The sequence below is a fragment of the Phaethon aethereus genome (genome assembly GCF_964289735.1).
Source record: "Phaethon aethereus genome assembly, chromosome: 20".
Classification (NCBI taxonomy): Eukaryota; Metazoa; Chordata; class Aves; order Phaethontiformes; family Phaethontidae; genus Phaethon; species Phaethon aethereus.
The window spans coordinates 4,089,929-4,105,205 of record NC_138596.1 but is presented as its reverse complement, the minus strand read 5'-3'; the positions used below and the strand labels follow the sequence as shown (position 1 = coordinate 4,105,205).

General features: G+C 54.3%; 1 protein-coding gene across 5 annotated transcripts in view; it reads left to right on the top strand.

Moving 5' to 3' along the window:
• ASTN2 (astrotactin 2) overlaps positions 1 to 15,277 on the top strand; it is a 358,363-nt gene that overhangs the window by 196,124 nt on the left and 146,962 nt on the right. For all 5 annotated transcript variants that reach the window (XM_082009184.1, XM_082009183.1, XM_082009180.1 and 2 more), the window contains 2 exons: positions 9,871 to 10,037; positions 12,010 to 12,198. In XM_082009184.1, coding sequence (XP_081865310.1) covers positions 9,871 to 10,037; positions 12,010 to 12,198 — 356 coding nt within the window. The remainder of the gene's footprint in view (positions 1 to 9,870; positions 10,038 to 12,009; positions 12,199 to 15,277) is intronic.

Genomic DNA, 15,277 nt, shown 5'->3' with positions numbered 1-15,277 from the left:
TAGCGGCGCGGGATCTGCCATTACCTAATTGTTTGGCCTTAAAAGGACTCGGCTGAAATGTCGAGGGCAGCTGCCTGCAGCTGGTGGGGGGCTCTGAGGGCGGCCTCGTGGGCTTACGAAGGAGAGGAGAGAACATCCCTTTGCTTTGTTAAAATCCTGCGTGCGAGGCGTCGCCTGGAAGACCCCGAAGGCTCTGCAGTGGGGTCCCCACCCGGAGGGGCAACAGCTCCCCAGCTTCCATCCCACACTTCCCACGGGGCCCTTTTCTCCCCTCTTTTCATGGCTTTTCTGTTATTTTTACCTATACCCAGTAGATGGCATTAGTGCATAAAGGTTTTCTGCAGTTCTTTTCTTATCGGAGGCTTTTTTTGTTTGGGCAATTTTAAGAAGTATGAGCTTCAACCTTGCTAAGACCTTGGCATTACTAACAGGAGCCTCGCCTTTGAGCTCTACCTTGCAACGCAGCAAAACAATCCCCAAGCTCTACAAAACCTGTTTCTGTGCTGCTTTTTCCTGTTGCATCCTAGAATTGCCGTCGGGTTTGGGGAAACCACAGGCATTTCCGAAGAAAACAAAATCCCACTGAGCTTCTCTAAATCTGGTGGCTCTGCAGTGTGCATTTTGCACAGTAAGCCAAGAGAAACCGTGCTGGAGGAATAAGTCAGATTATTGCCAATACAGGAATATATATGGCTGATTCCTTCTGCCAGCATGCTGGTAGCTGCTCAGCCAGGAAGGAGGATGCTGAAGGATGGAAAAGGCTTGACCCTCATGATGATTTATAATTTGACAGGAAAACCTGTGAATTGGCCCTGAGGGACTGAGGGAAACACCTGTAATGTGGCTTAAATTCAGGTTTCCCCACCTGTCTCTCAGCTTGGCTTTGCTCACTGGTGCCAGTGCTCTCGTCTGCCCGGGGAGAAGAGGGGGGTCACTTGTGTCTGCCACCCCATGGCTGTGCCTGTTTGTGAACCTGGCCAGGCAGGACTGCGGCCCCAGGGGAATAAGAGGGGTGAGATTATCTTCCCGAAGAAGGTGAGCTCTGGTCTTGGCACGTCGGGCATCCTCGGCATCGCCGCAGGAGGAGGCAGCAGCAGGTGCAGGCGTGCGGTGAGGGTACGTGTCTGAGCCCTGTGGTGCCTCTCGGGATGGGGTCCCATCACCATTGAGGACCTCCTGGAGGAGCAGGAGGGCACGAGCTGCCCAGCTGGTGCTGAGGAAGGCAGCTCAGGGTCCCACGCCAAGGTAGCGGCAGAATCAGGCCCCTTGTTTCCCTGCTGCATGGAGCAGCTTCACCGCAGCGGTGCAGCTGCGGGTGGCGTGGTCTGATGGTTCCCCATCAGATGGGGATGCCCGCAGACGTTGGTGAGTTAGTCTTTTAAGTCAGGAGCGAGTGACTGGTGCCACGGAGGCCCAGGGTGTTGCAGGCGGGCGTGGAAGGGCTCACAGCATGACGGCTGCCACCTTGGGAGAGGTGCTGGCGAGGGGTAGGAGAGCCCGACGCGCCCAGGCTGTGGGTGGGCACTGCTGTTCTGCAAGACCTGGAATCCTGCTGGTCATCGCCATCTCCCTGCTCGCAGGCTGAGGTTCCTCTAGCACAGATTTATTTTGAATTTGAGCATGAAAAAAGTGTAGTTTGGCTCCAAGCACAGTGTGGAGGGAGTTGTCTGGCTCTGCAGCGCGCGGAAGGGAGAGCACCTACCAGAGAGTCTCTTAACGAAGTTGTGGCCCACGGTGACACCCATGTGGTGTCGGTCCCAGCCTTTTTAGATAGAGAAGGAAGAGAAATTTGGCGTGGTCCACACTGGCATATAAGCCTTAGCACAGCCTGTCTGAAGCTAACCCTTCTCTTTTGCTCTCTTCCATGTCAAAACGATGGACCGATCCTCAGCCGCTGCAAAGTGGGGCGGAGAAATGGCTTAATTTAAGACTGTTTCAGGGAGAAATTGGGTTAGAAGTGAAGGAACAGGGCAGCGGCCACCGCTCTGGTCTCCTCCTTCCAGCACAAATCACCCAGGGGTGGCTTGGGGACCAGGGGCTGTGGGGAGGTACTTCAAAACGAAGTGGATGATGCTGAGAACTGATATTCTTGGGGAAATCGGTGTTTGGGAGTTTCAGCCCAAAGCAAAATGCTGTGCAGAAATCCCCAAATATGTGAAAATTCAAAAATATTTTGATTCAAAACGTCTCCTGTCTATGAAGGAGGGGGAAGTGTTTAATTCCAACACTATCATCTGGAGCTTTATGTTCTGTATTGTGTTATCCCAGTGTACAGCCTGAAACAAAAACAAAATTAGGCGGTGGGAACCAAAACATTTCAACCTTGTCAAAATTAAATGCTCTCCTAATTTCCCAATGAATTTTGAGATGTAATTGATGAAATCCCACAAAGCACTTAAGCTTCATCAAACCTGCATTTTTCTGACAGACAATTGTTCATTGAAAAATAAAAACTCATCTGTCCCTGCCTTACAAGGCACCTAGCTAATTATGTTAGAGATGCACATGCGAGGGAGGGAGATGGGGAGGAAACCATTCTCTTCTAATCCCTTTAAAATTTAGCTGGCTCCTTGAAGCTGAAGATGACTCCTTATGCACATTATAGTTGGAAGCAGAAGCCCCCTGAGCTCGACAGCAAGCCCCCTCCTCCCAGGAGCATGCGGTTTCAGATTTATCTTGTTAAGCCAGGTAACTACCTGTGATGAAAATGAGATTTGAGGAAGAGACAGAAGCAAAAGATGGCAAAAGCTGCTGGGGTCGGTAGCCGGCCACGGCAGGGAGCGGAGGGGCAGGGGGGAGCCCATGCCCACCCGCCTTTGCTTTCAGGGCTGCAAAAGGGGTTTGCACCATGTCGGCAAGCGGTGGCCAAGTTTAAGAGCAAGTGGAGTAGCTCAGGAAGCACCGAGGTGAGCTGGAGGGTCTCTGCCTGTGCTGGGAAGAGGTAGTTTGGGTGATAAAAGCCCCATTTCCTCCAGCATTGTTGTTTTCAGCAGTGTTTCGTGGAGGGCTTGGCTGGCACCAGCCCTTGCCCCTCTGCTCTCCAGCAGACTGGGATGCTTCATGCATTGTGGTCTGTCGTGGTTTAAACCCAGCCGGCAACTAAGCACCACGCAGCCGCTCGCCCACTGCCCTCACCTCAGTGGGATGGGGAGAGAAATCGGGGGAAAAAGTAAAACTTGTGGATTGAGATAAAGACAGTTTAATAGGACAGAAAAAGAAGGGAATAATAATGATGATGATGATAAAAGAATATACAAAACAAGCAATGCGCAATACCATTGCTCAACGCCAATGCCAATGACCAATGCCCAGCCAGTTCCCAAGCCATGGTTGTTGCCCCCCGGCCAACTTCCCCCAGTTTATATACTGAGCATAGAATAGTTTGGGTTGGAAGAAACCTTTAAAGGTCATCTAGCCCAACCCTAGCATGATGTTATATGGTATGGAATATCCCTTTGGCCAGTCTGGCTGTGCTCCCTCCCAGCTTCTTGCACACCTCCTCACTGGCAGAGCGTGGGAAGCCGAGAAGTCCGTGACTTAGTGTAAGCACTACTGAGCAACAACAAAAACATCAGTGTGTTATCGACGTAACTCTCATCTTAAATCCAAAACACAGCACTGTACCCGCTACTAGGAAGAAAATTAACTATCCCAGCCGAAACCAGGACAGGTTGGGTTGGGTCTTTGGGTTTGGTTTGGATCATAGGTTGTGGCCGGGCCATACCCTGGATGTCAGGTGGGGCAGGAGTTGAATTTCTGATCTCCCCAAGGTCTTTGGAGGTGCCAGCCTCTGCTGTGGCCAGGAAGGGAAATGCCCCAATGGGCAGGAGAAGCCAGCACACCCCAAAACGGGCTGATGGTGACTCCTGGAAGGAAAGCAGCTGGAGGGTTTCCACTCATTTGATTTCCTTGCTCCAGGAGCTCTGAGCACTTATGTCTATGTACATAGCATCCCACCAGCTGCTTGAAACAAGTCATCCCATTTTGAATTGAGATGCAAAAAATACACATAGAGTGACTTGCCCGAGAGGGTCCACGCGAGAGCTGTGTGGTGGCCGGAGGTGAAGGGGACACTGCCTCATTGCCCAGAGCTTTGGTCTCCTCCGTGGACCCCCAGCCCACTGGCACAGGGGGACCGAGCCGAGGAGCATGAGCTGTTGCAGCGTGTTCTTGGGAGCCTGGAAGACAGATGAGTTTGATTTTCTGAGGCTAAAATAATGATTGATGATCTTGAAAGGGAAAAGGAAGCAGGGGGAAAGGAGGGAGGGGAAAAAGAGTGGGAAGATAATGACTTATTTCAGAAAACAGTTGTAATATTTCCCTCTGGGAAGGATGCTCCCCTGCAGCGGGGTGTCGGGGAGGGGTCTGCCGTGGCCGGGGTGGTGGTGAGGGCATCGCTACCCTGAGGAGGCGAGGCAGGGGTGGCCCTGGAGAGAGGCTGCTCTGTGCTGATGTGCACTTTAGCAACCAGCTTTTTGGCCCGTTTTAATACTAGGACAGGAGGGATGTATTTCACCCATAGAGACTGGGCTGTGTACAGCCGGACTCTGGTCCTGCTGCTGGAGCGTTGCTCGCCGGGGGCCTTCTGGGCCAAGAAAGTGAAGACAGAATAAGCCAAAGTTGTCTGAAAAAAATGTGTGTGTATATATATGTATATGGACGCAGAGGTGTTTACTGCATTTGTATAATTTCTGAGCTCCAGCAAGCAAATAAAATACATGCCAGTGCATAGTTAGGAGCTCATTAAAATGCTGGTGCTTGCTGGTACCTCAGCAGTGCCGCAGATTAATGTTTTCTGCCTCATGCCAAAGAGGTTCCTCGGTGAGGAGTGAGGATGCCCCTAAACAGAGCGGGGTTCTTAGAGCCTTTGGACGTTGCACTCAGTTGAGCAGCTGCAGAGGGCCGGGGTCTCACCTGCGGACGCAGCCGGACGTGGGGTGTGGTACCCGGAGGGCACCGGGCGCAGGGGGTTTGTGGCAGCTTCCCTGTGGGAAGAACCGGGGAGGAGCTGGGCTCGACTGTGCCCAGAGCATCACCTCCCACCCCCGGCACGGGAGAAGTCTGGGCTTTTATCTCTGACAAAAAGGCTGCTATTGTTGAGAAAACAGAGCAGAATAATAAAAAGGGCAATTTACTCTCTACAGAAACACTTTATTAAATATTCTTTTTTTAAACTTAATAACGGAGAAGGGGAGCTGAGCTGAGAAACCCTGGCGGGCAGCTCAGATGCAGAGCTGGTGTCCTCTCGTCTGGGGGATCCGTGTCAGTAATGAGACTCGGATTTTATTTCCAGTGACCCCCTCACCTGTCTCGCTGCTAATGAGCTTTGTAAACAAGAAAGGAAAAAAAAAAGAGGCCTTTGTCACTAACATGAACAGGGACTCATCCAGTCTTTTCCTAAGACGCAGTCCTGGGTTCGGTGGATTCGGCGGGTGCTTGCTTTCTTTCCCCTTGAAGGTGATGCTGCTCCCGTTGCGTTTGCTGTGGCCGTGCTGGTGGCGGTGGGCGGCGGAGCTGTGCCGAGTGCTGGTGGCAGGAGCCCACGCGGTGTCACAGGCTGTGCCGGGGTGACAGCAGTGGGCACGGGCCTCCCGTTTCATTCCAAACCGTTCCACCCCCATCAGCCAGGCTGGCTCTGGTGGCCTCCCGGGGGTGACGGTGGGCATGTGGCAGCGGGTCCTGCCAGCTCTGCCACTCCGTGTCACCTTGGAGATGTCATTCAAAAGGGAAAAAATCCCATTTCTCCAAAAGCCGGATAAAAATAGCACGTTCTTATTCAGCATATCCACTCCCTGTGCGTACTTGGGAGTCCATTTGCTGACTGCAATCGTAAAAATAAAGACCCGGGTGCTCTGCCTGGCGCGGCTGGGAGAGGATGAGCCCGTGCCCAGCCGTGCCATCAGCCAAACCCCGCCGAGCTGCCGGCGGTTCCTCCTTCGCAAACCTTTTGGCAGGGTCAGGGCGTTGCAGCTGTGGGTCGCATTTAGCCTGCAGGATCTGTATTATCAGTGCTAATGCAGGAGAAGACAAGAAGCTAAGTTTTCTTTTCCAATGCTGAGAGCAATTTTCAGGGCTGGCCATCATCACAGAGAAACCAGTTCCCTCCTGCATAGACGGAGTGGATTTGCAAGGCAGCGGAATTCCATTTGTATGGTAATGGCTTCTCCCTGGCTTTTCAGAGCAAACCACAAGCTGACATCTCCCCCTGCCTCCCTTTTCTTCTCCGTAGTATGGATTAAGCACCGAACCCTCTTCCCAAGCTCTGAGGTATTTTTGCTGGTCGAATTCATGGGTGAAGGATGGTCTGGGAGTTCAAAGTGAGTTCCTGAGCAGCGTGGATCTAACACGGCAAACCACGAACAGCTTTTTCTTCTGAATAGCTGACTAACATTTTGCAGGATATCCCGGTTTGCCTCCCTGGATAAATGGATCCATCCCGTATCCAGACGAGGCTTGCACAGAGGTGGCTGGCCGGGGCTGCTGGGGCACCACGTCTCACCAGCTTTCCTCCCGTCGGGGAGGGACATGTCACCCGTGACCGCCCGGACAGAGTTATTGGCTGAGTTGCTTATTGATTTTCTAATCATTTTCTGACACAGCCCCCCACCCTGTGTCACTGTCAAGGCTGATCGCAAATTGAACTGCAGCTGAATTGATGGGGGATTGATTAAAACTCACCGTAATTATTGGTTCTCTGCTGCCCGAGCCAGACAAATCAATGTCAGCAATAACAGATCTGGTCCTTTATAAAAGCCCAGCAAACGCAGAGCGAGCTCTGGTTTTGTAAACCCACCGGGGAGCCCAGACCGACCCTTCAGCACAGCCTGGAGACTTGGGATTGGCACGAGCTGGCTTTTTCCTGGGTCATTTCTGACTACGCTCAGCCCGTGGGCAAGAACATCGTTGCACCCCAGCGGGCTTTAGTTTTCTCCCTGCTCTGATCTCTTGGTGGGACATTCTGATTGCAAATCCTCTGCTGCAGGGGCAGGGAGTTCGGCAGTAAAGCTTTACGGTGCCCGATAGTTGCTCCATCCACCTACTCATCCCTGCAACCCCCCCGCGCGGGGGGTGGTTGTCTCTCCTGTGGGTTTTGCTGGCCGGTTCCCATTGCAGAGCTCACCGGTTGCCCTGGCTCGCTGTCCCTGGCACCTTCGTGCCCCCCGGCCCCACCTCCCGCGTTCGTGCCTTGGCTGCCAAAGCTTTCTGTCCCTGGAGAGCTTCTCGCAGCAGCACACAGCTGGCTGGAGAGCCGGCTCCGCGCCGAGCCGGGGACGGGTGCGCAGGGGAGGGGGTGCTTTCTGTTGCAAATTTTGTGCTGAGCTCTTTGCCTGCCATAATTAATGCGTATTAGGATGCATAATTACAAACAGAAAGGAAACACGCTTCGTGGTGATTAAAAGCCCGACTGGAGGGATATCCCATGGGTGGCCTTGAGCATGAGTGGGGCTAAGGGAGGGGAGGGCTTTAGTGATCCACTAACTGGGTCCTAGGGAAAGAGCCATCATCTTCGTCTGCGTGCTGGGGAAGGTGCTGAGCTCAGCACATGGATCAGTGCCAGGGCAAGTGTTCCAAGCGACAGCTCAGAAAAGCTGTGACTGATCCTCTGGCTGTGATCCTGTAGCTCCTGCTGACTTGAAGTCCCATCCAGTTGTCTTTAGCACCCTGGAAGTTCCCTCGGGAGCTCCACAGGGGACTTGGGCAGAGTCCCAGACCTCCCCATCCCCGTCGGCATGGGGAGAGGAGCAAAGACGCGGATGCAGTGCCGTGGAGCGGAAGATGCTGTTTGCAGTCAGCCCTCTATGTCCTCAAGGGAGATGTGTTTCTGCCAATTCGCACAGCTCTTATTCTTACAGTGGGGCCGACAGACGCGGAGGAGACCACAGGAGATAAGTGTTGTATCTGCAGATTCACAAACACACTTATCCTGATCCTGTTTCCCAGGCGGCTCGGCAGGGAAAGGCACAGATTGTTCTAAGTGTCCTCTCCTCCTTCATATTTATTCTGTATATACAGCTAGAAAGCTTCCTGCTGCTTCGTGCCTAGGCAGGGCTACTATTTCCCAAGCCGCCTCCCCGGGGCCCTGCCTGTGCTCTGCCTGCTCTGCAGGGATGGGCAGCGTCCTAGTTCAGAGCCCTTTGCTGCCAACTTAGAATCACAGAATAGTTTGTGTGGGAAGGGACCTTCACAGGCCATCTAGTCCAACCCCGGCAGTGAGCAGGGACATCTTCAGCTACAGCAGGATGCTCAGAGCCCCGTCCTGCCTGACCTGGAACCGTTCTAGGGATGAGGCATCTACCACCTCTCTGGGCAACCCAGGCCAGGGTTTCACCACCCTCATCGTAACAATTTCTTCCTTCAGTCTAGTCTGAATCCACCCTCTTTTAGTTTAAAACCATCACCCCTCATCCTAACATCCTTTGGCTAGAAAAGCCTTGTGCCTCGCAACCTTCCCTTGCCTCCCCTTCCCACCTTCTCCAGTGCAAGAAGGTGCTGAGGTTTGCAAGGTCCACCCGAGCTTCAGAGCGGAGGGCAGCGAGCCAGCAAGGTGTCTGGGGGACGTCCGGCATGTCCCCCAGGTGGGACGTGGAGGTGGAGAGAAAGTTCTCATCGCTCGGATGAGGTGGGCCAGGACTCCCTAAAGCACCTTTCTGGTGTCACCTGCGGGCAGTTTGCTTCTCGAGTAGCCAAGAGTAAGCAAGGCTCGGCAGCCCATCTCCTGTTGGGACCCCGCCTGTGGCAGCGAGCACGGGGTCCAGGGTCTCCTGAACTTTCATTAATATGTACAGCATTTTGCTCACACGGAAAATTGATTTTCTTTTTTAAGCACAAAGTATAGCGGTTTTATAACCTTTCTTCGGCTTGACAGAGGCCATTTATAACCTGCCTTCATCACTACCTGTACAAGCTCCAGTCTAACTCATCTTCAAGAAATTCCATAATGCATTTTTAATTGCAAGCTGCTCCGAGGCAAGATTTATTCTTTCGTCAAGGACTGGCCTTTTTGTTGTTTTTTGTGTGCATGCGTGTTTGGTGAAAAGGGGTAAATAACACAAGTGGAACAGAAGAGTGCTTTAATCTGGGTGACAATTTATTGATGGCATTTGCCGCCTGCTGCCTTTTATCTTTTGGGACAAGGAAAGCCAGCTGGGAAACTGAAATTAAAACCCAGAGCCAGATCCCCAGCTTGTGTGAATCAATGTGGTTCCCTTGGCTGCGGAAACCTGTTCTGATGAGCCTGGGCTGTAATCCTGTCCCCCCAGTCCTGCCTCCACCACGGGCTGGTCCTGCCCGCAGCTGCCTTCTCCCATGGGAGGCAGCTTTTGGAGATGATGCCAAGGCCACGTTCGCTGGCCTGCCCGGCATGGATTGAGATGGTTTTCTGGGTCGAGATGGTTTTTCTGGGTCACTCCCAAGCATTGAGATGGTTTTCTGGGTTGGTCCCCGGTGTTGAGATGGTTTTACCAGGTCGCGCCAGACTTCTCTGCATCTCAGAGGAGCAGGTACCAAAGGCAGAGGGTTCCTCCAGCAGGTTACAGAGCTTCGCCCCACGCTGCCTTGAGGCTTCATCGCTGTGTAACTTTGCTGCCTCGGAGATTTCCCCCCTCTCCGGAGGGAGGATGGCGAGCGTGGCTTTTGCAGCAGACCAGGTCCTCGCCCCCGTGGTCCTTGCCCGTTGCCCAAAGGCTGCGCGAGGGCGCGCGGGGCCCTTGGGCCGTCCCCGTCCATCACTCGGGATGAACTCGTCTCCTTTAGATGTGGACGGGGTTCGGCGGCACGACACACAAAGCCCTCTGGCTCGTGGATGGGCTGTGCCTCCGGGGTAGGTGAGGACCCACGGGTGGCCTTACCGCAGCCCCTGTCTCTCTGCAGTGCCCCGAGGACCTCCGACCCATGAAGGACGGCACCGGTTGCTACGACTACTCCAAAGGGATCGACTGCTCGGATGGCTTCAATGGCGGCTGTGAGCAGCTCTGCCTCCAGCAGACCCTCCCCCTGCCCCACGACCCCTCGTCCAGCACCATCTTCATGTTCTGCGGGTGAGTCCCCTCCGGCGCTCCCGCGGCTCCCGCTAGCAGGTAAATAACCCGCGCCCTTTTCCATCCCTGCCAACCCTCCCCATCCCGGTGTGCCCGGCGAGGGAGCGGGGCGCCCGAGCGAGGCTGTTTGTGGAGCCGACTTCCACCTGCTTTGCCTGCGGGTAAAAGCGTACGCGAGCGCGAGGAGCAGCGTGAGCAGATGCGCCTTCCTCCTCTCCCCCGCTGTGTGACGGTACGGTTTGATCTGTGACTCACTGTGAAGGGACCCAAAAATCGTACATTGCGTGTTGGAGGGGGAAGGAATTGGAGGATTTGTTTAAAAAATACTATTCTCTTTTTTTTTTTTTTCCTCCCCTCTGCCTTTCTTAAAATAGAGTTTCATCCCTGATTTTGGCCGGGATCCCATAATCCTACACAATTTAGCATTTTTTCTCAGGAAAATCTCCCCGGCTGCAGTATGTTCTAAAAGGAGCTCAGTGATTATCTGGCTTTACGCTGCACAGCTGCAGCCTGCCATCCACCACCCACCCCATCCCGCGCCCAGCCCCGGCGCCCGCGCTCTGCAGATTGCGTCCCTTGGCTGGTTCACGCTGTGGGGCACGCGCTGGAACCTCCTTCGCGTCCCTGTGGGAAGGATTAGGGTGAAAGAGGGGAAGAGGAGCCCTTTTGGGAAGGAAATGTTCACAAGAGAAAGGGGGAGCAAATTCCTGATAGTAACTCTGAGGAGCATCCGTCGAGTCCCGATGCTGCCGGTGCAGCAGAGATCTCGTGCAGCCCTGGCCTCTGGCTGCTCCCCGGGGAAGAGCAGTCCAGGGAGCTCTGCCCATGTCAGCTTCTCTCTTTTTTTAATCCCTTTTTGCTGGTTTGTTGTTTCCCACCCACCCCACCTTCTTTTTTTTATTATTGTTTAGCAGCGCAGAGCAGCTGAGTCACTAAGACAGAGCACGTTGCCTGTGCTGTGCCTGCAAAAGGGGTTGGAAATCCATATAGGCACCAGCAACCTTTGTGGGGAGGGTCTAAAAAATCTTGGGATGTTACGTGGTCTCCATCCACACCCACGCAGGGAATCTGCATTTCAATCTTCCATCCCCAAGGGCAGCGATATTTTTTTTTATAATCCCTTTTCAAGGCAGAGCTGTACTTTGGGAAGAGGCAAGGAGAAGTGCGACAGACGGGTGGGAGTTTCGCTTGCAGCAGTAAAATGCGGTAGAGGAATGGGAGAGGGGAGCGAATCAAATGGGATTGATGTTCGCAGAGCGCTGTGGCTACGGGGAGGACGGGGTGGGCAGGGTATGGAGGTTTCCGTGCCAGCTGGGAGCCCAGAGCTGGGGAAGAGGCCGGAGGAAGAAGAAGAGGAGGAGGGGAAGCAGGATGAGCACACATGCAAAAGATGGCACTGATGTCTCCAGTGTCTGCAGTTAAATCACATCCCTGCCGCCTGCCTCAGTTTCCCTCACTGTCTGTTGAAGATGAGGATGCGCATCGTACCCACGACGTGTGGGACCAAAGAGCAAAGGAGCAGCCACGCTGGAGCTGCTTCCTTGCAGGAGGGCACTGCTGGGTGGAAAAAAAGGGCAGGAACTTCATTTAGCTTTGCTCCTGTCTGGGGAACGTTTGTCCCCGCACCGCAGCAGTGTTGGAGGGCACCGGGCGGGCAGGGGCCGTCGGCGATGGCGGAGCAGCAGAGGCGCGGGGGGCTCAGCTCTGCTCTCCAGCTCGGGGGCAGCTCCCAGGCAGGCGAGCACGGCTGCGGGCAGACGGGGTCGTGCTGCTGCGGGAAGGGTGGCTGTCAGGAGCCAAGCGCTCGTGTGCCGGTCGCCCAAATGAGCCGCTGCCGAGGATGTGGGCTCCGCGACCTCTGCGCCCTCCCGGGCGGCTGCTGCGGGTGTTGGCGAGGCTCGGCTGGGCTCAGCGGGGACTCGTCCCGCGCAGGGCACGCCGCTTGTCTCATGCAGCTTGTGGTGCTCCGCAGGTGCGTGGAGGAGTACAAGCTGGCCCCGGATGGGAAGTCCTGCCTGATGCTGTCTGACATCTGTGAGGGCCCCAAGTGCCTGAAGTCGGATGCCAAGTTCAACGACACCCTCTTTGGGGAGATGCTTCACGGCTATAACAACAGGAGCCAGCACGTCAACCAAGGGCAGGTGTTCCAGATGACTTTCAGGTATGGCCCGGTTCTGCTCCTAGTTTTGGGAACATCAGGGTGGTGGGCTGGGTCCAAGGTCCGTCGGTGCAGAGCCAGCCTCTCTGGCATGTTCACTAGTGGAAGAGACCAAGAGGACAACAAGCATCCGTGGTTTTCCTATGTGCTCATCCTTCCTGCAGGCAGCAGCATAGGACCCTCCTGGGCCAGTGTGTCTCATCAAATGAGTGGTTAATTGTCTTCCACGGGCTTTTCTCGCTCATCTCTTTGTGAGCACCGATGTCTTTCATCTCCGCGATACCCTGCGACAATGAGTTCCACCGTTTAATTGCGTGTTGTATGGAAGAGCATTTCTAGCATTTCCTTTGGTGCGTTTTCAGCCTATGCAGGCTGGTTTTATTCGGTGCCCCCAGTTCTAGTACTGGGACGAGCCGTGGATATGGAAATACTGTAAACAAGCTGAAGGTAAATCCCCCACCAGCGTGCCAGTGGCAGATAGCAGGGGATGTTCGCAAGCTGCATCCTGAGTATATCGCGAGTGCCGAGGGTCAGATGCGGGTGGGAAGGCGAGGGGAGACCTTGCAGTGCTCAGGGAAAATGAATTGATGTTCTCCTGAATGCAGCTGCATTTCAATCAGGTGTAAACCAGGTGGGCCTATGAGTTTCAAAGCAGCAGCATCCATCATGGTCAAGAGAGAACCCAGCCCACACCCCACGCAGACGCGACTCTTCCTCGCCCAGTGTCTGTCAGTGCGCTGGGGGTTTCTTTCCTGTTAAGGCACCGAGACCTCACTGCTGCCTCCGACTTTAGCTGGCGTTGTGGGTGCTCATTACTGCTGGCCACAGTGTTTTTCTGGGCGCTTTTTCTCTAGCTAAGTGCAAAGCCTTCCTAGCTATGGATTCATGCTGAACTCTGGCCTTTTGCTCTCTTGATGGCAGATGAATTACGAGCTCCACCAGCACAAAGGCGCTCAGAAAGCCACAGCCAACGGAGCGCTTGGAGCCAGCGGAGCCACAGCCTTTGCTGGAAGTGAGAATTGACAGTACACGAAGGCAATTTTCCCAGCGGGCTCCTCTTTGCTTTCTCTCCCTCCCGTGTTACAAGCGTCAGTGGGTCTGTCAGAGCAGAGCCAGGGCTGCAGAGCTGAAATTTTCCATGAGCTGGCAGGTTGAGCAGGTCTTGGGGCTTCAGGAACTCCTGAAGCCCATCTCCTGGAAATGCCAGACCCGGACGGGCTCCCCCGAATGAAGTCCAGCCCCAGCTTGTGCCGCCAGTCCCTAAGCACCAAATCTTGTTTTGCAGAGGCTTAAATTTTCTCTCCAGTTCATCCGTAGCCTGCCCTGCCCTTTGCTTGCAGCGCAAAGCAGGAGGCTTGTTGGAAAGCCATCCTTCCCTGCCTCAGCCAGGGCTGGGGTCTAAGGGCTACTTTGTTGCTGCCAGGAAGCAAACCCATCCCCTGTCCTCAGGGCTAAATTCCATCCGGAAAGCACACAACGTTGTCTGTGGGTCTGGTTTATCCTGGGAGATGCGGGTTCTCCAAGTTATACCGTCTGAGGGCATCCTGGGGATGGTGAGTTCGAGCAGTCCCAGGCTGGACCAGGAGCGGTTCCTGCCAGGGCTGCCCTCGGCCTCTTTGCCCTCGGAATAAAACACCTGCGGTGCTGGGATTGCATCTTCCAGGGTTCAGAGCCCAAAGCACTCCCTGGCGATCTGGCTGACAGGGTTTCAGGTTAAAAAAAAAAGGGCTGTTAGTGATCCATCCTCCTTGCCACGGCTGGCACCGCTCCTGCCGCTCTGCGTGGGTGCGTGCGTGGGGGGAGGCTTTTCCCAGTGAGGGTCTGCACAGCGGGAGCCAGGTCCTTGTCATCACAAACAGGGTTTTCAGTGCCCAGCATGGTCTGGGGAACTAGTCCTGGGTCTAATGGCTGTGAGGGGCAGGAGAAAGCAGGTCTGAAACAAGAGCAACCTGCAAAGCATGCCCGCGTGTTGCAGGCTGTAGCGCGCGATATGCTGGCTCGGCAGAGCTTGGAGCCTGGCAGGAGGCGGCACGTCTTGCTCCAGAAATGCTTTCGGCAGCCTGGAAGGTCAGCACGGCTGCCCTTTCCCATTTGAATGTAGCCTGGTGGCTCCAGAAGAGCCGGGCAGTGATGAGAAGGGCTCGCTTCCCCGTGCGCCGCGTCCTTCCCCGCGGCCAGGCTGCCTGGGGTGTCAGAGGGTTACGCTGTAGAAGCGCCATTACATCATCTCCTAACAAGGGAAGAGAAGGAGGTTAATGGAGAAGAAATTATTAACTAAAAGATGTAATTTGCCTCTGATTTTCAGAGATATTCAAGAACCTCTCTGAGCATTAAGACACCAGCTGTTAGAGAAGCCCTTAATTTGGTGCATTTGAAACATAGCAGGAAGCTGCCTAATACCAGGGATTAAAAGCCTGTTTCTGCAAAGTAGGAGCAAGAACCTGCTATCAGAACAAGGGGCTGAGTATTTTAGAGGGATTTATAACTGCTGGGATCCTTTAGCTATGCAGATGTGACAGTCCTTTGAATGGTGTCTGCTTCCCATGTCGCCGCATCTTCAGTGTCTTTAATAAATAGGATATTCTCAATCCGCATGTCAGCGTGGTGTTGGGAGGAAGCTTTTGTGCTGGGAAAAGCTATCTCTCACACCCTGGCCTGGGCAACACCTATCAGTTACAGCAGTTTTTCCATCCTGGTGGGGTGGTCTCTGCCACCCAGCACCCTGCAGCACTGAGTAGAGCCTCTGCCCTTTCCTGATGGCTGCGTGGTACCCCCGGCCGTGGCTCGGCATGGCACTGGGATGAAGCTGGGGTAGCACCGATGGCTTTATTGGGTCCAGGCATGTGCAGCGGGTACCTTTAGGACACAGAGTAAGGGTGGTGTTTGACACGAGCATGCAGCACAGCAGGCTGGTAGTGGGCGAGCTGCACAGCTTGCAGGTCCCGGACTCAAGACCAGCCTGCGGTTCTAGTTGGTGCTGGCTCAGATTTTGGTTTTCCCCTTTAACCCACATCGTTTTATCCAAGGGAGTCGGGCAGCACCCAGACACTTCGGTGGCATGACGGAGGAGGTGGTAACGCCC